The following is a 26,878-nucleotide window of genomic DNA, read 5'->3' as shown; positions in this document are numbered from 1 at the left end:
GGAAGCCATATTAACATTCGGTCTTCCCCTTTTACAGATGCAGTGAAAAAGCCAGATGTGTCTCCTGTAATGGAAAAGAAAGGGGGGAAAAAAACTTTCAACAATTTCACTTTACAAATTTTCACTGGACAGGACTGAAGTATCAGCTATCAAATGTTGTATTCACCACATGTGATGTGCTTCACTACAGCACTGTTATGCAAAACAAGGGCCGACGGGTCTTTTTTTCTCCCGTTGTCACCTCTTTTGTTTAAAGTGTTTATTAGAAGTATAAGAGAGATGAAGCAGACAGGGCAACAGCGACGCCTTTGCTGACCTGGCGGCAGAGATCGCTGGTTTAGGATGACACTCTCCTCCTTCACCATCCATCCGTAGCCCTTCCTCCGCTCACCTGCCCCTCCCTCAGCCCCTCTGACCTCCATCCCCAACTCTTCTGGCTGATTACTCCTAATGTAATTTTAATTAAAAACTGTGGTGTCAAAGGGTTTAGCCTGCCTGAGAAGCGGGTGCAGATTGTGGCACAGTGGCAGACCCCTTCACTTGCTTGAGAGGAAATGCATCCTGACATTGCTCGGGTGGTGCCAACACAACTAGAGCCAAGGTAAAATAAAAAGGCTTTCTGTTTTACTTAAATATTGTATACGCTTATGCTGCAGGAAAAGAATCGTGGATCTTTTCTTTTACTTATTTGTTTCAATTTGATTGCGCACTGTATTGGATTGTGTAAGTTATGTGAGTGTTCATTTACACACAATATGCTAGTAATTCTCCATACCTGTAGGCCTGATATGTATTAAACTGTTATCCAGGCGTACATACATACATATAGTCTGGATAAAAGGCATGGACAGTTTACAAATTACTTAATTATTCAGTTAATCAATTTGTTTCTCAGTCTTTATTTCTGCAGAAATATATATATAATATACATACATATATAAAAATACTGAGTCCAATATATTAGCAGCAATGACTAGCAGTCAGGAAAGGTGAAGCTATCCTGGAGGGAGTCCTCCTAATATAATGATGTTTAGTTGACATTGACAATAATTGCTGGAGCCAAATGTCACAGGGGTGACCTGTGGAAGGTGCCCCACAGCAGGACTCAACAGCAGAAGTCTGCCTGTAGGTTTGTAATCCCCTCACCCGAGCCGTTGGATTATGTGCTCTCTATCGACCCTGAAGAGGCTCCCCACGGCTTGGGCTTAAACACTCTCTAAAATCTCATCTCCACACCCCATCTGCCGGCTGAGCGATGTCTTGGAAGTCGAAGGAGTGGAGATGGGAGCAGGCGAGCAGACGGAGGAAATGAGAACACGCCTCCTACTCCTTGCTGTGGCTCTGCACCGCAGAGAAGAGCAGACTTTAGGAAAACACGCTATATATGTACAATACAGATTTTTAAATATGCACATCAAAATTCCTATAACAGTTAGTTATAGGTTTGTGATTTTATTCACATTTATATTGTTATTATTTATATTCTCCCTTAAATGAATTTGTAACCGTTCCTGATTGTTGTTGCTGTCAAAGTATTAAATACTTTGTTGCCAATTACACTCCTCCATTAATATCCGTGTGTTAAATGGCTCCATTTCACAAATAAAAAAAAGTTCAAACACACATCAATAATTGCTTTTCTACAGATCAATGACCCTTTAACATTCTCTGACAGGGGCCTTGTTTTGTGGCCGTCAGTGGACAGTTGGAGGAGCTGGTGGTTGGCCCTGAGCAGTGAGGCATGTCGTAAGAGGGTTTAACTTTGCTAACCTCCTTCTGCCAGGTTCATGGGGCCCTGCTGTTTGGGTAATATTGGATCAGTGTTGGGAGGCCATGTCCCTGCCATATCAGTCAGCACGCTACCTGGGGTAGTAGCGCTTTCCTCTATGGAGCCAACTGGACTTGTTCAGGATTCAATTTCTATGTTTTTTTTATATTTCATATTTTTGAAATTCCTCAAACGTAGAATTTCATATACGTTCAAGCCACATCAAGAAAGATTTGTTGACATCTCTGGCAACAAATACTCTCTCACATAACAGAACAAAAACATGTGGGCCCATAGCAGTGAGTTAATTAGAGGCTAGGACAACAAATATTTTTCATGTAATTTGGAGTTCTCTTAAAGTTAATGTTCCAGTGTATAACCAGTCCACAAACAGTACATTATATGTACTTTGTACATGTACATTACCACAACCGCTTTTGACAATGTACTGCGGTAAGTGGACTCACAAGAAAAAAAATAAAACCCATTGATAGAAAAGGGGAACCAGGGACTCTTTCACAAAGTAAATTAGGAAGTAGATTTGTAAAAGTATGTAGGTACTTTTGGCACAATACCACTTTTCTTTTCTTTTCTTTTTTTAAATACAGCCTATAAGAAAAAGAAATACCGTTAAGCACCTGTGCATTAGCTGTCTTTTTCCTTCCTTGTATTAAATAGTGAATGCAGCCAAACCACTATTGGTAACATTAAAAAAAAAAAAAAAACATGGAGTCAGAAGGAAACCACTCAACCTGAAATATTAAAAGTATGCACCATATGTGGTCTTGGCTCGTTTAAGTACAGCCAGCACTAGGCTCATAGTAAAACAGCCACACACTGTATAGAGATGAAAAACAAACATTGTTTTATATTTGTTTCTACAGTGAAAATCAAGCTTTCATAGAGATATCTGATTTATCATGGGAAAAAAAAGATTTTGGCCAGAAACCTGTTGAGTGCTCATAAATATCAAATATTTGTATATTGTAGACTTACATTACATTTTTTTTTTTCAAAACAGTTTTGCAGGATGACACGCACCACATAAAGCTCTTGTATTTGTCAAGAATTCAAGCGATATTAAAATATCATTTTTATCATATTTGCTTCAGTGGTTGTGCAATCATTCGTATGAGGCCCATTTGGCCCTGCTGTGGAAATTTGGCGAATGTTGCATATTGGAGAGCTCTGCTGATATTAAAATCTGCAGATGCCCACCTGGTGTCAGAAGGGGTAGAAACAGAAGAGTGTGCTGTCTGGACTTGGAGGTGTGTATATCCATCTGTTCATTTAAGTTCAAGGTTCAAAAAAATGAAATAAAAAGCATGTACACGTGTGCATACAGGTGATGGCCTGTGGTCTCTTTTTGATAAAGGAGTGGGTTTTTTGTGCTTGTAGAAATCATAGATTTGCTCTTTCTGGTCTTTGATTTTTAGATGAAAAGGCTGTTTTTCTCCACAGAGGAAAGCGACAGCTTTACCGGTGTAAGGTCAGAGAGTCGTGAGAACTACAGGCAGACGGGCTAGAGATTCACTATATCGCCTCTGGCGGTGGTGGTGTGTGGGTGAGTGTGAGCTGTAAAGGTGCACTGGGTGTGTGTCTGTGTGGTTTGGATGTGGAGGTGGGTAGTTCACACCTGTTTCTTATCGTAGTCTGTATGTGTGAAGACTGTCTTTTACTTAAAGGTGTGTATATGTCTGTGAGCTGGGTACCTGTTTCTTTGATTGAACAGGTGGGCCTTCTTTGCATGGGATCCAGACAGCCGATCCGCCACACAGCTGACTGTGGTCAGGCTTACTGTGCACAACACACAGGCTGTGGTTCAGGTACAGATACACTGTGGTTGGATGCTGACTTTCAGGAGTCGTTTTTCAATGATTTTGCTATGATTTTATTTCACAATTGCCACATAGTACAAATATTGTTTTAAAAACAAGTCTTACTGCTTGCATTAAAAATGTGTAGCCACCGTACATAGTTTGAGAGTACAGAAAAAAGCCCTGGCAGTTAAAACACACAAAACTAACAGCACAATGCAATTGTATTTGATGCAACATAGCTTACATAATAGTACGATTTTTACAGCTTCAGCCTCTTAACCTACTTTACTTGGAAGACAGTCATCAGACAAACTGGGACGTTTATCTGAAGGTGTTTCTACAGTTATTTCATAATCATTTATTAAAACTGCATCCGCCCTTTTCAAAGTTGACACGTTGGACTGCCAACAAGGGGAAGTACAGGTGTTACTCTGAAAATGGTCATTGCAATGACATCCCTGTAAAAGTCTTTTGTTTGTGTAATCCAAAAAAGGAGATTAGACACATGAAAAAAAGACACCAGTATACAGGCAGGTTAAAAGAAACTAGGCCCTTTTTATACATATTGCACAGTGTCATTGCTTAGTCAACAAAAAGTAAGCCAAACTATAAAATCAGTGTGTAAAAAAACTAAATACACTCCATGATTCAAATTCTCATAGTAACACCTTCAGCAGGAATAACTGGAAATATTAGTTTTCTATATGACTTTCTCTGTCTCTCACTTCACTGCAGGGAAATTTTGGTCCGTTTTTCTTTACAACCTTGCTGCGGTTCACTGAAGTTTGCCAGCATTTGCTTATGCACAGCATTTCAATCTGGCAACATCTTTATTCTTTTCTTTTTCAACTAGTCTGTTATAGATTTGCTGATGTGCTTGCAATCATTTTTCTGTTGCATGAATTAATTTTGGCTAAGTTTTCACTGTCAGGCAGATGACCTCAGATTTGAGTTTTTGGTATACTTTGATATGCAGAGGAGTTCCTGCTTGACTCAGTGACTGCAAGGTGCCCGGGTCCTGTGACTACAAAACAAGCTTAAATCATCACCCTCCACCACCGTGCTGACAGTTGGTATGAGGTGTTAGTGCTGTTGTGCTGTATTTGGTTTTCACCAAACATGGTACTGTGCATTACGGTCAAACAACTCCACTTTTTCTGTCCAAAGGGCATTGTTGTGGTTTGTTCAGATGCAATTTTGAAACGCCAAGCTGCGCTGCCATGTTATTTTTAGAGAGAAGAGGCTTTCTCCTGGCAAGCCTTCAAAACAAACCACACTTGTTCAGTCTTTTTTAATTGTGCTGTCATGAATTTTAACATTTAGCATGCTGACTGAGGACTATAGAGTCTGAGATATAGCTCTTGGGTTTTTGGGGTTTTTTTGCAGTTTCTCTCAGGATTGCATTGTGTGATCTTGGGATGAATTTGCTGGGACATCTATATCTGAGAAGATAGTGTTTTCCATTTGTGAGTAATCTTTCTCACTGCAGAGTGATGGACAGATGATTAGAAACAGCCTTATAACCCTTCCCAGATTTATGAGCAATAACTGTTACTAAAATCATTACCGATATCTTTTCTCCTTTCTAATGTGTGAAAAAACACCTGGCGAAAAAAAACTGCCAAAACTTCTGCTGTTAGAAGAGGTGCTTGCACTTGCTTATGATCAGTCAGTGAAGTGCATTTAATTACCCTCCATGGAGGCAGTAAGGGTTTCACAGGAAAAAAGAAGCGACTGCATCTTAATTTTGTTTCAACTTTTGTTAAATAAATCATGACACAGTGTAATATGCTACGTGTTGTAGTTCATCTGGGGTTGTATTTACCTCATTTAAGACCTGTTAAGGACCGAATTATATTTAATATGTTTAGAAATGTAAAAACTTACTGTATTTTTACCATGACTGTATATGGCTTTTTGACAGGCTTATGGAGTTTTAATGTTTATGATCTGTGGTTGCATTAGGGTCTAAAAGAAAGTGAAATTTGTTTTTACAGTGCAAAATGTTAATTATGTAATTAGTTGTAAAATGTAAACATTTAATATCATCATATGATTAATTCCTAAAAATCAGCACATTACATAAAGAAATATTTTTTCTGCATGATATAACTTGCACACCGTTGTTCACAAAGAGCACTTACAGGGAGCTTCACACTCCCAATAACTTCAATTTGTGAAAAAACAGAACGTAAAAACTGTCACTTCATTTATAACGAAAAGAAAGAAAAAAACAGAAAAAGAAGTGTTTTGAAGCTCTAAATGTATATAGTTCTGTTTTCTTCTTGTTTAAGGGTTTTGATTCCACCTCCCATCTAGACCGGCAGCTTACTGTGGCTGGTGCAATCACAATTAATCACAGTTAATATTATTAGCATTAGTAGTATTCCCTGAATCGCATTAGTGAATAAGAGATATTTCTAATAATAAAGACTGTAACTGAGACTGTCTCTTTAATATGATAAAACATAAGAAATCCCTTTCCTCAGTCTTCCACAGAAATGAGCGTGGAGCTAAACCACCAGCTCTGACAGTAAGCATCGCTCGGTCACCTGTAGCCTCCTGCTTCTCCGCTCGCTCTCCGACGCCGAGAGTGACTCTGGGAATTGCAGTTTTTCAGGCCACCATACTACGTCAGCGGAAGTGTTTTGAGCGTTCGCGAGCTAGGTCACATTGATTCAGTGGGGGTAATGTTTTAAGAAAAATCATCACAATGGAGGCAACAAATACAGGTATTAAAGTCCGTAATGCTCTCAAATGCTTTTCGTGGCATAATTTTAATATAAGCTGTCCGAGTTAGCTCGTTCTTTATTGAACTGTAATGGACCTGAGACGCTATAATAATGTTAGCTAAATGCACTGAAAGAGGCTGTCGCCACTCTAAAGGAAAATGCTGAGTTAATTACTCATAAATGAGAACTTCTGTGTCCAGCGTCTCAGTTAATGGTCCTAAACATGCCTCGCCTTTAGCTGCGTGCGGTAATCCGCGTTTAACGACAGTTGAGCACAAGCACGCAAGTCTCCCACGTACACCTGTGATAATTAACAGAAAGCATATTCAGTAGGCTTGATGCGGTTGATGCTCATTGTGATGCTTACTTGTGATACTCATATTTGCTTTGCTCTGCCGTGTCAGAGGAAGCCCATCTGAGGCATGTGGAGAAGGATGTGCTGATCCCCAAGAAGATGAGGGAGAAAGCCAAGGAGCTCTGTGCTGACAAGGTTGAAGGTGGGATTTTCTACTGTCCACACTAAAGTGTCGCTCAGGAATCGACTTTACACAGCAGGGTCCCTTTTTAAGGAGGCCGTTTTGAACTGTCACAGTCAAGAAACATATGCCGGTTCACCTAAGTGTTCCAGTAAGCCATTAGAGTGAACCAGCATACAACTCTGAACCCAAATGGAAAGCAGCCATCATTAAAACGTGTGTTTGTCCACTGCTTTATGTCAAACTGTTTTTAGTTTAGAAAAGCAGAGATCTTGGTTAAATCTGTGCCTCAAAGAGACTTTTCTTTGGTCTTCAGTAAGAACCAGAGTACCCGGAGCTTTGATTGGGATTGACTAGAAAAGTTTGAAAATTCAAGTTGCTGACTATAACACTGTGATGCTAGTCAACAAAACGAGGGCGAACATCAACATTTGCCTAATTTCACAATTGGCAGTAAGATGGAAATGTAAGTAATTCAGTCTAACTTGTCTACCTTGTTTTTTTTTTCTAAATTATTTTGATTTGCCACAGTTGGAAAGGTATAGGTTAAAAATAAAAATGTATTGTAACCAATGGATGTACTGGTAGCTGCTTTATCTTCCGGCCCTGGGTATATCCTGGTTCATGGTGATACTACAGTGATTCAGTTGTACAGTGATCATTGTTACCTAAAATATCTCAAGTTCTATCAAAACCAAAGAAAAAAAACAAAACACAATGATAACTGACCACTGACTTGAGTATATGCCATTGACAGGCTAATTAGCTTAGTGTCCTGTACATCCATCACTTCAACAAACTTTTTCTGTTTTTTCTTCTTTCTTTTTTTTTAAGGCTGGAGCATATCCCAGCTGTCACTGCGTGAGAGCCCAGTTATACCATGTGTAGGTCACCAGTCTTTTAGAGGGTTAGCACAGAGAGATACATTCACACCAATGGCACATTTACAATACCTGGAAAGAGGGAAGGGTGTAACATGGCTGTTCTTAATTTGTCTTTTAATGCAGGGTTGTCAAACATGTGGCCCACAACACAATTTTATATGTCAAGAGAGACTTTATTTTGTTGGACAAACCATGCAGCCAGTCACACACAAAGGCAGATTGGGATCATACCGTTATATGAAAGAAAGAAGGAGGGCAAGTTCTGAAGACAGCAAGTGTAGTGGTTCAGGCCGTGTACACAGAGACACAGGGAAGCTGGATTTAAATGCAAGCATGTCAGGAAAAAGTGAAGAAAGGAGTGAAAACGTGAAGTGAGCAGCATCTGGCTGCATTTCAATGATCTTGGGTTTCTGAGTGTCTCACAGGCCTGAATGTGCGCTTGAAGCCATTTATAATTCTTAACTTGTTTGATCTGCTGCTCACCACAATCAAGCACAAGCAGGAATTTTGGACTTTTAACTGTATTTTCAAAAGTTTTACAGCTTTTCATACTGATAAAAACCTCCCTTATGGCCATTCATACTATACAAAGTAATAGGCAATAAACAATTAACCTCTTAAACCGCAATGCTCCCAGTAACAGAGGCAAGAAGGAGAGCATCTGCTTTAATGGGATTTGCCACCAGATCTGTTATTTTAATATAGACCCGTGTGGTATGCACAGAAATGACAGAATCTCAGCTAAAAGCTTACAAAACAATTTCAACAATCACCAAACAGCTAAAATAGTAAACGATTAAACAGCAGGTAAACAGATTCCGCAAAAAGATGTAAAACCAAAGGGTGAATCCCCCCGTTCACCCGACGACATGTACATGGACATGCCGTCAGGTGCTGAAAGCCAACATCTCCCAGATTCCAGAACCCGCAGGTTTCATCACTCTCCAAACAAAATTCACCTGACCAGCAGCAAAACAGACCAAAACCCTGCATCATGTTTAAAGAAACATTATAATGAATCCTCACTTACTTTTGCCGTCTTGCTTCCACCACGATAAAATCGCACTTCCTGCACAGCTCTATCTCTCTGTGTGCTTCAAGACTAGTTTCCCATCAGAAGTCTCTACTTTCTGCTTTATTTCCTTGCTAATAAGGCACCAGTCTGCAATTGCGTACAGCGTTGTTAGCCACTGTTTTGGGGGGTTTTTCCCCCTCAAAAATGACCCCTGACAAGAAAGCCCAACTCCTGCTATTCACAAATTATAACCTTTTGAAAAACAGAAATGTTTATGTAATTTGCACATTTATTTCTTACAATTTAAGTCCAAAGACTCATGCTGACAGCATGTCACAGCAGCCTTTTCTTTATCATGTAGAAAAACATTTAAATATGTAGCTTCTTTGCACTGACAGAAAAGGGAGTTTCACCTGTCCAGTCCACTTAAGATCAAAGTGAGCTGTATGTGGCCCTCGTGTAAAATGAGTTTGACACCCCTGCTTTAACGTGAACACAATCTATCAATCTTTTAGAGAAATGACTTGATGTCATTGCAAACACTGAGGGTGAGGTAAAATGTTGTAGCATACGTGTTAATGCTGTTCATGTTATACAGTGGTTAGCTTAGCAACTCAGCAGTATGCACAGGAGACATGCCGGGACATTGGTGTTTCATTGTTTACACAGAATTGATCTGTATGAAGGATGATTTGGGCTGGTTCAAGTAACTTCAAGGTTAACATTGGGTTTTCTGTTTTATGAAGGCGATCATTCCTTACTTGGGTGCATCACCGTGGTAACATGGTTAGGAAATCTATCCAAACCTACCTGGCCCTGTGCGAAACATAATTAAACTTTTAATTTTTTGAGTCCTGTTATATTTGGTGTAAAAATGAACACATCGTTTCATAAAAAAGTACCAGCCATCGAACATGGTCTGCGCCTGCTGCTGTTTTAGCACCTGGATGAGTTGCTGCGATTGATGGAGTCATGAATTGTGTTCTCTAACAAATCTTAAAGGAGATTGTCCAGGCCTTCAGTTTGTGCCCTGAAGCTCAAGCACACTTGGACAAAGATCTGAAACACACCAGCACATCCAAAAAACAAAAGTTTTAGAGTGGTCTAGTCAAGATTGGCTCTTAAGTTCAATTCAAATTTCTGCAAAGAAGAGTGGGTCAAAATTCTTCTACAGCCACACAACCTTTCTTTTGTAAAGTCAGCTATTCAGCTGCTAGTCAGGCTCTCCATTTTTATTGGTCAGATGCTGTCAGCGCCACACCTTTAGTGTGAATGCGCTCGTAGCTAGATTGTTGAACCCTGGCTTTCTTCCCTGACTTAATATCAATAATCACCTTCGTCTTGATGGATGCTCAATCATCCAGGTAAGTAAATCTCCGAAAGTTTATTCTGTTCATCTGGACTTAGCGTTTTCAGTGGGAGAAACGTTTCGCTGACTTCCCAGCGCATTGTTCCTTCAGTGGGCTGGTTTCAGTCATTATGCAAATGTGCTTTTTAGAAGATTGGGGAAACCTGCAGTCAGCTGAGACTGAAGAAGTCACTTGGATGAGTAACAAAACGTTTCTCGCACTGAAAACGCTACGTCCCAATGAACAGAATCAACTTTTGGAGAATAATCACCTTCGCGTGACCACTTAGCCTTGTTGCTTATGTTAAGTAAAGCCAGATGAGAGAGGTATCTTGCTTTGTATTTGAGGCCTCGGGGAGCTCATTGAAACATGACAGCAAAACATTTAGACGCCATCAGACTGATAGAAAAGAGTCTAAGAGAGGCTTCGGGAATGGAAGCATAAACTTAGAGCGTTATTAAAACGTCTTCAAAATGGGGACTGCATGTGGCGTTGCATGTTGCTGCCCCCATTTTTGTGTCATATTGCAACACTGCATCTTTCCTTCCTCAGGAATTTACTTTACTCTTGACCTTCTTGAATCAGACCCTTCTTCTTCTTTCCAGTATTGAGTAGCAGGCTAATTGGCATTACAGCAGTTGCCTCTTTATCTACACAGACGCACGCATGCACTTGGCTGCACCTCTGCTCCAGTGTGCCCCGTTTACTGCAGCAACACATCAGCCCGACAGTCACGGTTTTATGTGGTTTTTAGAAATCTGATGACAGCTTCTATGAGCTAGGGTGTACTGCTCACACGAGGAGGCAGACAGAGGTGATGGGACATACATGGCTGGGCTGTGGGTAGTGGAAACCCCCCTCACATTACAAGTTTCTCGTCCCACTCATTTTCACACCTTCATCCTCCGCCCTCAATCATCTATTCTGTCTGTTTGTGTCTGCACTACTGGGCTCCTGTGTGTGTGTGCGTCTGTGATTGTGTTTTACAAAGACAGTGCCAAAAAAAAAAGACCCAACACAATCTACAAGTATGTTTTCCTGTGTTATTGGTATCTGCATATATGCCTCTGCATACCCCACAGTTGTGTATTGTAGGCTTTGTTGTTCACGCAGATATGTAGCACTGACCTGTACAGAACTCCTTTTGTAGTTTCACCTGATGAGTTTTCCTACTACGCTGATGATTCATGTCAGGACTCACATGCCTTTCAGAGTCTTAACTTTTTGAACAACCCCCACACATTCATTTTGATTACTGTTGTGTTTTTGCAGAAAATCGATTGGCTGCTAATTGAATTCCTTAAATTTAAAGCCCAAAATCAAAAATGTGGACGAAAGGAGGGGAAACAAAAATGAATGAATGAATGAATGGATTTTTCATTTTGTCGGTTAGAAATGAATAAATTCTGCTCGAGATCCTAACATTTATTTTCTACCATAACTAATTATGTATAAGGTCTTTTTACACCACATCTTCCTCTTAAGTACCAAATCTCCTGAAATGTTCAAGCCTCATGCTTCTGCTTTCCACTAACTGCCACTTCTGCGTCGGTAAAAATGGCAAACCGAACGACCTCAAAGCGAAGGTGGCATCACACTTTTCTTCAGAAGGGCCTCTTTTCGCATGAAACCAGTCTCGTAGATTCGTCTCCTTATCCTAACTATTCATGTGCGATCAGAAACGCAGCCTCTATTAGTGCCGTGGGACAGGGATGAGGTGCTCTTTGATTAGATTAGTCGCACAGTTCTGCTTCTCTAAATTGGTTTTGCAGTTAGTCTGCATCCTCGTGAAAGAGTGTGTGATAACCATACTGATGCCGCCGATGAAGGTAATTACGATGTCAGCTGTTTGAAGGGGACACAGGGGCAGTGGTTTTAATTAAAGCCTCGAGAAAGAGCTTGCTAACAAGGTGAAGACTCACTCGTCGACACCTTGTTCAGTGCCTTTAATGTGGAAAATACCACTAACAGGGGCATGAAGTCACTGTTGAATCTTTATAGAAGAAGGGCTTCTCGTTTTGGGCTCCAGTTTTATTTTTCGGGCACAGGCACCAGCAATTGATGTTGGCCAGAGAAGAAGGAAGGCAGTAAAGGTTGAACGTATCTAGTAAAACTGCAACCATTAGCAGCAATTCTTAAGTTTAGCATTTCTGATAATATCTAGTCTATGATTTCTGGAAAAGCTCCATTTACTTGTTCGGTTATTGTAAATAACCTCGTCTATCTCCAGGCCTCACTGGGCACCGTGTTCAGTGTAGCATTACCTATATTTAATTCTTGGGGGCATAGACGTGTGTATATTTGAGGATGGTGGGATGACTGTTACAGGGCTAATGTGGGAACAGTGCGACCACAGATATAACCACTCTGTGGATGGTACGGTTAAGTTCAGTCCTCGTATAAACAAGGAAACATGGGTTTCGGTTTGATAAGAGGCTTGGCAGGGTGACTTCTGACTGGGTTCCTTCTCGTGGAGATGGCACCCGTCTTGGTTTGCTCGTAGCTATTCGTTTTCTTGTTTGCGGTAAAAAGGTAGGCTCTTAATTGTGATTTTTGTTTTGAGGTTACTGTACGCATTGAGCCAGTTTCCCTTTTTCTTTTTTTTTTTGTTCATTTGTCCTTTCTGACTTCTACACTCCTCTCCCCCTCCCTCCAGCCTTCAGCCACTGCTGTAAAGAATCTGGTATCTTCATGGTGTTTAAGTGTCGAGAGGAGAACGCAGCCCTGAAGGAATGTCTGACACGACAGTGAGTATTGTGCAACAACACTCATATAGAAAGGTGGCTCCCCATGTGTTATAACAGAATCACGCCAGTAGCTTTTACACACGCTTGCCTAGTCTCTCCCACTCCTGTTGACTCTCTGAATTGCCGCCTGTAAAGTCTTAGTAATCTCAAAACCTTCCGGTCGCTATCAGAGTGATGAAGGTCTACCTTTTGTGTTCCACCAGCTACCAGGACCCCGCGTTTTTCGAAGAGTGCAAGCAGGAGTATATTCGAGAGAAGCTGGAATTTGAGAGGACGGGGATTCCAGCCAAGAACAGGAAACAAAAACTTCCGACTAGCATGTAAAGAAACAACACAACAAGCTTTATTTTTAAAGTGTACACAGACTTACACTCTGCCCAGAACTGCAGGATTACGTGGCAGTGCTATGGACAAGTGGTTGTATTTCTTGTAAAGCTACATGCTTATGCGTGGGGAAAAGGTGAGTGAAATTATTTGGATTATAAAGAGTGATCAGAATGTCACAAATATGTGATTGTACCATGATATAGCAGCCACCTGGAAGTTTCAGTGCAGGGCAGCACATGGTGCGCAGCTGTAAACTGAGGGATGCTTTGCACCTGTTGAACCACTTGAACATGTGTCTGTTGCTCCTGCAGTGACGGCACAAGTGACGAATCTGCTCAGTTGCCTTTGGCTGGACCCACAGCTTTGAAATTCACCTGCAGAAGTTGTTGTGTATTAACGTACAAAGGATTTGATTTAAAAAAAAAAAAAAGTAATGGAAATCAGAGATGGAGATTTGTACACTATAACTTGGAGGTAATAATAAAACCCTGTGTGATCATGTGATTGTTGCAAATATTAAAATTTTGAAAGAAAAAAGGTGTATTTTATGTGTGAAGGACAGTCAACATGAAATGTTTCTGAATAAAGGTTTAATATCTGCTTAACTCCATCAGACTTAAAAGATGTGTTTTTATGATGGTTTGCATTTTTCAACAGTGGGACTAAAGAGTTGCACAGTGAGAATTTCATTTCTGTTTATTTAGTGTATTCGAAAGCAGGACCAACAGGACAACCAGACTAACTGTAAAATTGTAAAAAGAAAAAAAAGCTACAGCTGACTCAGTTTGTTCTTTTACATGTTCAGGACTTTTACCTCCAGTGGCTAAATTAAGCTAAATGCATACTTTTTTTTCCATTAATAATTTTTTTTCTTATGGTTATAATAAGAACCAATTTACCATTAGCAACCAGCATAAGTATGTATTGTGTATGATGTAGAACTACTTATGTACTAATGGCACAGATGGAAAGAGTTGCTGTCCTATATTACTACTGCTTTAAATAATAAGCTACAAAATTACAAATTATAAAAATAGATCGTTACAAACATTAGCATGTTTAACATGACAATAGCCTGGGATTAAGGTTGATAGTGTAAAATTCTATTATTTTTTTAAACATTTTTCCCCCTCTACAATTTTGTTTCTAGAAACTAAAATTTTGTTTGAAATTGTGAAACAGGATTTCAAATTTAAGATAATTTAGGAAAAACAAAACTTTTTTTTAACATGGATGTGTCAATTCATCATTTAGGCTTTGTGGTAAAGAGAAGGGCTTGCTGTCCCCTTTGCAGATATTTAGCTTTAAAAAAATGATTTAATCATTGTGGCTTTGTGTTCAGTTTTAATAAACCACATAACGTCATGCTTGAAGTGAAAACAGCGCAACCTCACGGTGTCGATTCCTTTCATTCATTTATTCGATCATATTTACAAACAGTCGGAAGTGCAGTAAATCTAAAATATAATCCATATCTACTGTACATTGCATTTTGGTTTGCAAATTGTTTACAGAAGTATGAAACTACTGCTGTAAAATAACATTTCTTAGAAATTAAGAACAAAAGACCACAATCATGATACAGATAAGAAAAAACTAAAACAAAGAAACTTACCCATGGGCCTTTGTGCTTTGTGCACCTATTTGTTAAGTCACATCTCATATTTAATCAGGTTATTATATTATTGTGTTGCCCCCAGCACAGGTAGCTCTTAGACATATCAGGCATCTTGGGGGAGAAAAAGCAAAAGCTATGTTTTGGAGTGTATAACCATGTTTGGCAGAGTACTGAAGCCCACCATATACATTTATACAGATATGCACATTTTTCTCTCAGTTTCTTCTGTTTATTTGGTCTAAAATTCTTCAGTGCCCTTAGTTTATACTTTTTCACTCTTGGGAGACCAGTGAGAGACTACCCTCAGTCCTAAACAGCAGGATTAACAATCAGCACAGTGCATAGTTCACATTTTCTAATGTTCAAAATGATGTGCCTAGTGTATGCGGCGCATTCCGCAAGTCCTTCAAAATAAATGGCGTGCTAAGAAACCAGCAATTCACAGCCTTACATCTACATGCCACTTCAGAGGTGAAAAAAGAAAGCAACACAATAGATGGTGTTGTCAGATACCAGACAGACTTGAGTTGTGAAGGTTATAAGAAATCATTGAACCTTCTCTGCCACCTATGATGGGGTCATAGTTAAGAAAGCAATACCTTTTATTAGATTAAGATTTTATATGTTTAGAAATTTCTAAGTAGGCAAATTCCAAAAGAAACAAAAAAAGGAAAAGAGGATTCAGTAAGCATGGGTAGATTACTTTGATATTAATCCACAAGGGCTTCAGTAAAAAGAAAACTTAATTAGCATTTCAAATTTGGAGCCAAAACCTGTAATTATCCTACAGTCAGTGTATGTATGTCTGTCTTCACCATACAAAAACAAACACATCAACTCCTCCTACCAACACATCTCCTTCACATGACCATTAGACAAACATGGAACTACATACCTTCTGTAATTTACAGTGATCAAATGTAAAAAGACTTGCATTGGAGGAAGTACAGTTATACAAATTCTAGCACTATGCTGTGGCTCCAGTGATCAACAGCCACAGTTTATGGTGGAAGAGGCCCTATGATGAAATACAGATACAGGCACACTGTTGGATGTGAATATACACACACACATGCACGCACGCACACACGCGCATGTGCTCACACACAAATTAAACTGCTTGTATGCATACTTGCACACAGTTATGCATGCGCATACAAGGACACAAACATGGACAAACTATTCTGTTGAGGATTTCTCATCAACTTTTTCTCTGCAAAGTCAGAAATGTTCACCGATGCGGTGAGCAGAGATGGCAGATTAATGAGTTTAAAGTCTTTACCTCAAAAAAAAGAAAAAGGCCTCATCTGGCCTCGTTTAGTTCCCACAACCAGGAGGTCCAGTCTCATCCGCCCCACAAAAGTGGTCTTATCACGTTAAGGCAGGTAAGGTGGTAGCTATGTGGCAGGGTTGGAGAGTTTATTCATTGTTCCATTTGTTTACGTTCCATCAAATTTCTAACATTTATTTATCTTCCAATAAATTATTAATCATCTGTTCTCCCACTGTACTTCTTAATAAGGCTTGGCCCAATCTGTATGGGGAGGGCTCCTGGGGCTGCAGTTACCCATTGAGGACGAGGAGTTGGACGCAGCGGAGTGTCCCTCCCAGAACATGGCGTCACTGGGCTTTGGGGGACTGGGGAAGGATCGTGAACTGTCATCCAGAGAGGCCTGGTTCAGGGGAGGCGGCGGCAGTACAACGGAGCAGGCGTCGCTCCCAACCAGACCCTCTCCCGAACAACTCTGGGGGGGCCAGGGGCCGTTGTACCAGCAGTCCTCCCTCAGACTATCTGGCAGCAGGGTGCCTGACGGGCAGCCGGTGGGGGGGCAGGGGCGGCCAGAGCATGAGGGCAGTGGGGGGGCGCTGGGGGGACGAGGCACTGATGGCCGAGGAACTGGGGGGTGGTTGTTCTTTTCCACGTCGTCCAGACACTGGACGGGAACTGTTGAGGCAGCTGCAGGAAGAGAGGAGGGTGGGTGCAAGAAAAAAAAGGATGAGGAAAAACGAGGGTAAAAGACAATCAAACGTTAGATGTGGTTGCACAAAACTGCATTTTTCTAGTGAGACCTGCACAGACAATCACTGCATGGATTGTGGCAATGTCCATAAAAGAAGCACAAATATTAGAGGCAATTGTTCAATTACCTTTTCTATCATTTTGGTGATACTTCAGTAACAAATTTCACTGGTGATTTAGTGACACTACTAGCTTTCAGTCATCACCGCCAAGTACTGAAATCCTTACATAATGAATAAACAAATGCTGCCTGCCTTCACATTAGACATGTTTACATGCGATATGTCACTCAACCAATGGTTCTTAATATTTAGAATGGCAAGCCTTTCATGACGTTGGAAATATTAAATAAAGACTGATCAATCTGACAGATCTTAAGTGGTGATTTTTGGCTGAATGCTATAAATTTGCAAAACCTTGCATGGCTCCAAGATGGTTTCTTTTAGTAAATCTGGAAACTTAAAAAAAAAATTTTTTTTATTGCGCTTATTAGCAGTGTTTAACTAGACAGTAAAGGTGTTTGTTTTAATGAATTTCTTTAGCAAATAAAAATAGCGTGTTTTCTGTCATTTTAACTAAATGATGTCGGCAGCACAAATGAAATGCTCTTTCCTCACCCAGCTAAAAACGTCTTTTTTTTTTTTTTTTTTATTTAGCACTGAGATAACAACTCTGTATTTCTTTTCTTTTTTTTTTAACAAGTGGATTAAACTTTGGTTTCTAAAGCGGTTAAAAAAAAATCTAAGCTCTGATCTCTAACTGTATAATAGACCTCAGTGTAAAAACAGAACCGGAGTAAAAATCGCACCCTGTGCAGCGGGCGGCGAGTTCCACAATGAAACCTTTGCACCATGTAAAAGTCACCGCTTGGGAATCAGTAAATAACAAAAGCAATAATTAGATTTTGTCCTCGAGAACAAAACCTAATCAGACCTGAACACACAAACACATTTTCTTTCATTTCATACAAAGCATATCCTTACACAAATCACATGTCCTAATCTCACACAGACACATCATTGCTTTGCTTTCAAATCATCATCTTGAGCGAATAATAAAGTTTAAATGAGAGTATCTGCTCCTGCTTTTTTTTTTTTCCATACCTCTCTCCATCCACACATCTATCCATCCATCCCTCCCTGCTATGCTTCCAAGAGATGGTCTCCTGAGTCTAGGATTTGAATAAAAGTGATTCCAAAGGAGGAACATTAGAAGAATACAGATACACAGTATGACTGAATAAATACATAGCACACCCCCCTCCTCCCTCTACCCCGCTCCATTTCTTTTGCCGCTCCTGCTTTCCTCATTTCACTCCATCTGCTTCATCTAAGTTACAGGATTACCCTCTTATTCAGTGGAATAAATAGGGCAAGATTTATTTTCTTGCCATATTTCGTTCTAATTTTCACCTCCTGGTCTCCTCTTCTGACACTCCGAGGGAATCGACAACAGAGGTAATCCCTCCTAAGGTAGCATACATCATCACAGAGGGAGGGGAATGGAAGGATAGACCATTTCATGATGTCCTTTATCAAAGTGTTGGAGGACTTTGATAATATCCACAGTCTTATCACACTCTTATACAAACTGCAAAAAGAAGCAGGAGGAGAAAACTTCTTGGGAGGGGGAAAAAAGAAAACACTGCTGTTACTGAACAGAAGCAGTTCATTAGTTTCCCCTTTGTAATTACTTCAAGTGCTCATTAACAGTGTTAGATCAGCTAAATGTGTTTGTCTCTCTATTAATTAACTCTGTAGTTACATCTACATACAATTGTTTCAATTTGTTTTCTTAATCTTTCATCATTTGTCCTTGCTTCTTTAATAAGTTGCAAGCTTTTTTAAGGGGCTTGGGTAAGAACTGCATGTGTGTGCAGATGTGACGTACAACAACAACAACGTAGGGTTTGAGCCCTCTATGGGAGGTGGACTCTGCTTTGCTAATATAATGGCATGGGGAAAAGAATGAAAAACACACTGAGGTTGAATCAGATGTAAAGCAGATCAAATGCAAAAGCTTAAATAAAATATATAAATATTGGGAAAAAATGAAATATGATAAGAACAGGATAAATATTCAAGAAAATGTCAAATAAAACAAACAAAAAATATTACCTGGTTTCTAAAGGGAATGATATAAATGTCAATTATTTTTACGGTAAAGACATGAAGAGACTGAATACCTTTTGTATGGTTGCTTTTAGGAGGTTAATTTAGGTGGTGACCTACACAACAATGCATTAATGCTATAAAGGAGACTCCTCACTGTACAGGAGCTGAGGTGGTGTGAAAAGGACGCAGTGGAGCACAGCTGATTATCACATGCACTGAAACAAACATTAAGCATGGGATGATTTGTATTCAGACACCAAATGTGGCGCAATCCTGAGCTCACTCACATTTCTGCAGATGTGCCTCACCTTGTCGCGTCTCACTGATCAGTGGCCTGAGTTTCCTAATCAGGCCTGTTTGGTGCTTCAGCTCTGAATGGAGACGGCCGACCTCAGAACACAGAGCTTTGTATGTCTGCTGCATGCTCTTCTCCCTACACAATAAACAAAGCATTTCACTTAAATGCAAGTTTCCTCAAAGCTGGTGTTAGAAACACCCAACTGTCAGACAGGATCTTGTGGTAAATATCATGAGCAGCTATAGAGTATGCTCAGGAAAAGGAAATATTTTAGAAGAATCTTATTCTGAAGTCAAATTCACCTGTTCACTGAAATTTCACAATGTCAAAATGCCACCCATTATGTCAATTTTAGTCAAAATTAGTGGATTAAATGTACATATAAGATTAATCTATTAAATAAATTATAGACATACCAAGGTGATCATGTGCTTCTTTGCTGACACAATTAATATCAGTGACTACAGTCAGACAATACTTAAGAGGAAAAACAACAACAAAACTGCTTCAGAAAGTACTGGTCGATTTAATGCTTAATCAGCCAATAACCTTATCTGTATTACAAACAAGAAGAAAAAATAAATAAAAACAGTGATGTATTTAAGGATGGCAACACCTACAAAACACTCTTATAAAAATGCAAAATCTATCAGCACTTGTTTTGAGTCCTAACACCCGCCTCACACAGCAAAAAACATGAACAGAAAGCCTATGGCGGAAAAACTAGGTTTTTGTGGTGCTTAAAATAATTAAAAAGGTAGATAAATTATAACATTTTCTTTTTTAATAAATGTTAATAAATAAATTCCATACAGACGTTATGCATGTCAAAATTCTGGACTTAAATTTGACTTGTGTTGAGCACCCAAGTTTAGGGTCTAGCTCTTCATATACTTTTGAGGTTACCTACACATCATACTGCAGACATGCATGCAGTCTATGATGAGCAGATTCATAACGCTGCACCCTCCTCTAGTGGCCAAACAGGACAAGTACAATTGAAACTGTGGCCGTACAGAGCACTGCATTCACAAGCTTTAGCTTTCAAAGCAAAGACATAAAAACAGTATATTCTGTAGTTTTGTGTAAACAGTGTTCCTACCTGATTCTCTGTAGTTTCATCAGGGCGGATCATTTCAAACTGATTTTTTGCATAAGACTGTGCTTTAGGCAAGACTTCCCATCTATTGACAGTTGCTTTATAACTACACGTTACAGAAATTATGGTTGGGCACTTTTTAATGATATTCATAAAACACTATACCTTGCATTATACTTTGCATCACAGGTCTGGTCCAAGTCTGGTCCGTTAAGGCCATGCGGCTCCCCCTAAAACAGAGTTAAGTTATGCAAAACATAGAGTGGAGGTGCAGTCTCTTGGTTGTTTCTGACAACCCTCCCCCCCAAAAAACCCCAAACAAATCTGCATCCTCCACTCCACAACAACTCACACTTATGTCCGTCTGTCTTTTAAGAGTTCATCTCCCAACTGTTAAAGATGTAGCATACCCACCCTGGCTTCGTGTTCACTACTGTGTCATCCTGTCTCCCTCTGCCCTAACACCTCTACCGATTTCTCCTCCTTTTGTTATGCGACAAGGGCGTCTCTCATCTCAAGCCCCCCCTCTATCCTGTTCTCTGAAACTCCTTCTTCCCGTTTCACTCACCGCACTTCTCTCTAGTAGCCGATTGTTCTCCAGTGTCACCCTCTCCAGCTCTTCCTGCAGTTTGTGAATCTTTAGCTCAGTGTTGATCCTTTCCACCTGCCAGGAGTCCTGAGAGCTGTTCAGGCTCTTCATCACTGTGGACAAGCACGCAGAAAAACAGATGGAATTTGTGTTACAAATGGTACAAAAGGCATAATTAATTTAAGACACTGACTTTTACACTTTTACCAACCAAATATTTCAACATCAGTTTAATCATAGAGCAACATTTTACATTTACATTTTAATAGAAAAGCCTAACGGAAATATTTTAGAAAAACCTGATTCTGAAGTCAAGGAATTAGGTAGTATGGAAGTAAAGGAGAATGACACATGAGTCAAAATACTCGAGCCTGTCCTGTATTTAAATTGTACTTGAATCAACATATATGTTATATATAACCACAAAAAAGCCAAATGTACTTAGAGTATTGCAACACAAAAATGTTATCATCAGGTTGCTGGATTTTTTCCCCTACTGACTATATGACACTATTTATTCTTCCAGTACTGTATTAGATAAAAGTGTTGAAATAAATGTAATTGTTACTCTGTTACTAATCACATTCTGGATGTCAAGGGGCCCTCTCAGCTCTAGGAGGATGTAAGTGTACCCTTTGGGATATTACAATTAGTTCTCGTTATTTGAAAATGATACGATTTTGCTGGTTTCGTCAGACCTTCAACATTGCCTGCAATGGTTTTCAGTGTGAAGTGGGTAGGATAAGAGGCTACCAAAACAACTGGTGTTTGAGTAAAGAATCTGAGAACCGTGCCATGTTCATGACTGAGCATAAAGTGGATTGACAGAAGGACTGGTGCTGTGTCAGATGTAATGCAGGGGATGCTGGAACATGAATGACTGTTAACGTGCTTTAATGGCCGCAAGCTTCCATTACAGAATAAGAGAAGTTACTTTCCTCTGAAGGGTGGCTGGTTAAGCAGGTGAGACATCCAGATCGAGAACAGACTAGAGCAGGGGTGGGCAATCTCAGTCCACGAGGGCCGGTGTCCCTGCAGGTTTTAGATCTCACCTTGGGTCAACACACCTGAATCACATGATTAGTTCGTTACCAGGCCTCTGGAGAACTTCAGGACATGTTGAGGAGCTAATTTAGCCATTTAAATCAGCTGTGTTGGATCGAGGACACATCTAAAACCTGCAGGGACACCGGCCCTCGTGGACTGAGATTGCCCACCCCTGGACTAGAGTATCTGCAACTCCACTTCAAACAGGTGCCAGCTGAGATTTTTCAAACTTCTCATCAGGTTGTCGCTTGGAGGTATAATGGGCACACCCAACTAGTAGGTGATCCCAAGGTAGACCAAGAGCTCATAGAAGAGATTATATAGCTTCTATGGTCTGAAAACATGTGGGAGAGAGGGACGTCTGAACTAGCTCAAATACTCTACTGCTACCATAGCTTAACTCATGAAAATAGATGGATGGAGATATTTTAAAGAGTAGATTATTACTTCGATTGTCCGACATAGCTAATTATCAAACAATTTCAGTCCTTGAATTTAATATAATTAAAATTCAGGAACAGGATTCTTTTCCTTGTATTTCATCCAAATCTCATGTGCTCTAAATGTCCACTATCTGTTTCATCAGAGGACAGAACCATTTCCACTGAACAATTCAGAGACAGCAGGCCTGTGTACTCTACCTGTACCTTGGCTGGTGTCCATTTCTGTCCTCAGCTGAAGCAGCTCCACCTCTTTGGTGTGAAGCTGCTCCATCAGAATCCTTTCTCTCTCACTCGTCTCCCTTTTCTGACAGAGGAAAAAAAACAAAAAAACAAAACAGACAGTGAGCCAAAGAGCATGAAGGTAGAGCCAGTGTATTTAAAACAATGTTTCAAACTCTTACTTTTGCAGTCCCAGGTGGGCAAAAAAAACCAAACTCTCTTTATTATCCTTATACTTGAAAATCAGCTACTGTCAGGTTTGGAACACATTCAGCCTTTAAGCTTGGCTGCACTGTTAGTTTATGAGATGTTCAGATTAATCAGTAAAACGCACCAGTTTGTTAAGCTCCATCTGCAGGTCCTCCTTCTCTATATAGATACCTCGGTAAGCACTGAAGGCCTTGTTCACGTACTGGGGCCCCTCTGATGAATGAGCATCTGGCCTGAAAAGCTACAGTGGTGAAAGAAGAAATAACAGAGAACAAAGTAGAGGAGAAAAAAAAAACTGTTCAATTTAAAATTTTGTGGTAGGAAGTCACTTTCCTCCCACCACATCCTATCTTGATGGACCAAGTGCTGCAGCACATAAAACTAAAACTGACAGATATTAAACAAACAAGCTCGTGCTCTGCCCACATGTTGTGCCCAACTTTCGCTTCGGTCTGCAATCGGTATTAAGACCTTTGCTGTTCAAATAACTCTCACTCTCACTATATCCGTTTACTGGATCCTTTGTTCTTAATTCCAATTTCAAGATCCTTCTTCTCTGCTGAATATGAGCACAGTGTTTGCCAAAGACACACTTCTCCAGACCTCCTTTCTTTTTTAAACAGAGCACATTTATTTCTCATTGTTGGTTTTTTTTTTCTGTTTTGAAAACAGACCAACAATATTAATGATGCTGACATGCATAAACTCCAAGAGGTTATTTTTTAATTTATTTTATTATTTTTTTTGCAGTGAGGTGCTAGTATTTTGTGTTTGTCCATCATTCTGAAGTCATGCACAATAGAAAAATCATTCATCTTTGTTCATAGGTCACCCTTTGTAAACATTGCTCTCTGGTTGTTTAGACAGCATGATAAGCTCTATGTTCTTAAATTTTCTCTCTCTCTCTTCTATCCCCATCTTCCCTTTGTTGTGCTATCCTCCTACTCTTTCCTACTCTACTCTTCCATCTATACCTTGTCTTCAAGCTGCTTCACTCTCTTCTTCAGCAGGGCATTCTCTCGCTCTGTCTCTCTCAGCCTCTTTTTGATGTCCTCGTATGCCGTGACCAGGGCAAAGTGGGAGGCGACCGATTCGTCACCGGCACACACCGACACAGGACTCTCAGCAGCAGTGGTGTAGGCTGTCTCATGTTTAAGGATGCAAATGTCATCATCCACTGCTTGGGAATCCATACCTACACAGGCCATATTCTGAGGCAGATAGAAGACCTGGGGGATACATGAAGAACTTCTTTAAATATCCTATATTTGTGTGAAGAAAAACAAAGTCAAACTATATTAGATTTATTATCATATTAAGAAATAAATACTTTCTATGTTGTCTATCAAACAGTCAACACTGCCAACTTGTTCTATTCATTCATAAGGCATTTAACGTCTGTAAGTAGAATTCTCCTAACAGTCGATGGTCTTTTTAAACCACAGTTTCACAAAAGAAGAAAGCCCCGTCAGAGGTTGACATCAGAAAACCCCTAAAGACAACGTGTGGTTTTTAGCAGCATTAGCAAAACATTTCAGTTTATTTTGCCATGCAAAATCAGTTTGTTCACATATCGCATGCAATTTTTGTGCTGGTGCTTCCTATTACCCTTGGGCACTTGACACTGGAATTACATGATTTTGATTTAACACCAGGGATGAATGTACTTGGAAGGTAGGTCCTCTTCAATTACCAACACTGAACAATAAAGAAGGAGTCAGATCTGTAATAGTCTACAAAAGATCTACCCCCCCAAAAATGCAATTTGCAATGTGTGATTTCCATAACATGTACATAACATTGTGTACACTAAGTTCCTGGCCTATGGCTTTGACTGCGAGGATGAAAAAGAATTTATCAAAAAGAAACTTTAATTCTGCACATTTACAAAGAAATATCTCACACTGACTTGAATGCCTTTGTTAAAGGAAGTGCCAGCAGAGCTGACTTCCAGGAACGATATGAGTGTTTCGGTAAAGCTACTTGACATATCCCCCACACCCTCCTTGATAATTTCTGCTCGGAGTAGCTCGGTTTCAGAGACGGTGCAGCTTCTTGATGATGTCAGCATGCAATGATGCAGCAAACACACAGGAGCCAAGTTTTTATCACTAAAGGCCTAAGCCTTTAGAAAAATAAGTTTAAGGAGAGTTACCGAACAGTTTGATAAACCCGCGGAGATGAATAGAAACGGAGAAATAGAGAGAGAGACAAAGGAAAACTGCTGACTTTGACGACAGTCGGCATGAAAGCGAAAGCGACCCACAACAAGTACTTAAAAACGAAAGTGGACGTGAATCCAAAACAAGGCAAGAAGAGCGACGTAATTCCGTTAAGACTTCTCCATGTAAAACAGGAAAGCTAACAGCTAAAAAGCTTATCTCAGCTGAAAAAACACAATCTTCCACACAAAGCGACAGCAACAAACATCTATAATCGTTCTGAAAACAATCAATGAATTTCGCCTATATACAAAGCTAACGTTACGCCGTTAGCTTCCGCGAACAGTGCTGACAAACACCAAACAACCCTGACGTCCGGTTATGAAACAGCCTACAATAAGAATAACACAACAATTAAGCAACGGTCTTTAGAGAAACATAAATACATATCGACAGCTACGCGCATCAAAATGATTGATCTATTATGATGATAACGGCTAGCTATGCTTGGCTAACGTCTTCTGGCTAGGTGCAGAAAAAGGAGACGATTATTTTTTACTCTCGACTTTCAGTTACCGTGTTAAACGCTGTCCTCAGTTAGGCATCGACTGACCACATAGGACTGTCATTTAATTTGGAAAAAACAAGAGCTGTTTCAAGGAGAAAACAAAGAGACAAGGCTCGGCACTGGTGCCGTGTCTCGACCGAACTGACAGGTGAGAAAAACAAAAACTTCCGGGAGTCACTCCGCTGCTTAAGTCCTTTCAAAGTAAAAGCACAGTCTTAAAAAGCGCGTGCACTTTCTCACACACTGTTACGATCACCATAGCTCCCATAATCCTTTTCTCAATATATGCATAGCACACGCTTCATGAATTCTGCCATAAAAATATAAATATTTGCTCCATGTTCTATATTTCCAACCTTGCAGGTTTCTCATATGACTTTTTTCCCCCCAAATGCTGCAACTCTAAACATGTCACATGTCACAAGCACACTCGAGGGCTGAAGGCACTTCCTCTCCCGTCCTAAAATCTCCAGCAGCAAATGATGAAGTATTTGCTGCAAGTATCTGAAAAACTGAGATTTAGGGCTTGGTCTAGAGGTGCTTTGCTGCTTCAGGACCTGAGCATCTTGCTGTAATTAACGGAAGCATGAATTCTGTTCTCTACCAGAAAATCCCGAAGAAGAATGTCTGGCCATCAGTTCATGTGCTGATGCTCAAGTACAAATGTATTACGTGTTTAAAAATTGAATACAAATTTAATGCCACAAACTTGAGTTGTCATATACATCTGTGAGTTTATGTGCACAACAGTATGCACATGTGGTCTGTGCATGTACACACATGAAAAATTTGACTTTTTTTTTTTTATCAGAATTCCGACTCAGAATTCTGAGATTTAAGTCAGAATTCTAACCTTTTTTTTTTTTTAGAATTCTGACTTTTTTTCTCAGAATTCTGGAAAAGAAGGAAAAAAAAGACCTGCCCACCTTTTTTCCCCAGTGGCTCTAATCCTCTTCTGTAAAAATTAGCTCTCTATTGTGTGTGTGTTTTTGTGTTAAAAGGACAAAAGAGTACAGGCACTACTTGTTAAGCTAAAGAATGACTTAAGAAACAGGCAAGAAAACAAGTAATGCCCTGAACCATGTTTAAAGGTAGTAGTGACCAGGCAATTATTTCACGAGTAGCACGAGTGTTATAGCTAGGGTTGCCGAATCTTTAACTATCAAATAGCACAATGCACAGTCAGCTGGGCATAGCGTAAATATGCACTGTTCATCCATAAACTTATAACAAAAATACTGTAAAATGTTGGTTTTCAGTTTAATCAATACCTCATGTAAAACAATAAAGACAAATACAGTAAATGATAACAGAAGTCACAAGGGCATTTCCTTTGAAAAATAAGCAAAAAGGAAACAAATACTGTAAATACA

General features: G+C 39.8%; 2 protein-coding genes across 3 annotated transcripts; one reads left to right on the top strand and one right to left on the bottom strand.

Annotated features, from left to right (window-relative positions):
• The first annotated feature begins 6,215 nt into the window (after positions 1-6,215).
• Positions 6,216-13,738, top strand: cmc1 (C-x(9)-C motif containing 1). Its single transcript, XM_063485100.1, has 4 exons — positions 6,216-6,320; positions 6,725-6,817; positions 12,701-12,791; positions 12,995-13,738. Exons 1-4 carry the CDS (start codon positions 6,302-6,304, stop codon positions 13,113-13,115), a joined length of 324 nt encoding a protein of 107 aa, XP_063341170.1. The 5' UTR covers positions 6,216-6,301; the 3' UTR covers positions 13,116-13,738.
• Positions 13,739-14,522: 784 nt separating this feature from the next.
• azi2 (5-azacytidine induced 2) lies at positions 14,523-25,647 on the bottom strand. 2 transcript variants are annotated; one of them, XM_063485097.1, is made up of 8 exons: positions 25,514-25,647; positions 23,750-24,004; positions 22,900-23,016; positions 22,545-22,650; positions 20,836-20,969; positions 20,433-20,497; positions 19,179-19,303; positions 14,523-16,693 (listed from the first exon to the last, which is right to left on the bottom strand). In XM_063485097.1, exons 2-8 carry the CDS (start codon positions 23,981-23,983, stop codon positions 16,251-16,253), a joined length of 1,224 nt encoding a protein of 407 aa, XP_063341167.1. In that variant the 5' UTR covers positions 23,984-24,004; positions 25,514-25,647; the 3' UTR covers positions 14,523-16,250. The 2 variants fall into 2 exon arrangements, with proteins under 2 accessions (XP_063341167.1, XP_063341169.1); XM_063485099.1 differs by having other exon boundaries at positions 22,551-22,650.
• Between the last annotated feature and the right edge of the window lie 1,231 nt (positions 25,648-26,878).

This window comes from Pelmatolapia mariae, linkage group LG10_11 (assembly GCF_036321145.2).
Source record: "Pelmatolapia mariae isolate MD_Pm_ZW linkage group LG10_11, Pm_UMD_F_2, whole genome shotgun sequence".
Taxonomy (NCBI): domain Eukaryota; kingdom Metazoa; phylum Chordata; class Actinopteri; order Cichliformes; family Cichlidae; genus Pelmatolapia; species Pelmatolapia mariae.
This window is presented reverse-complemented; position numbering and strand designations above follow the sequence as displayed.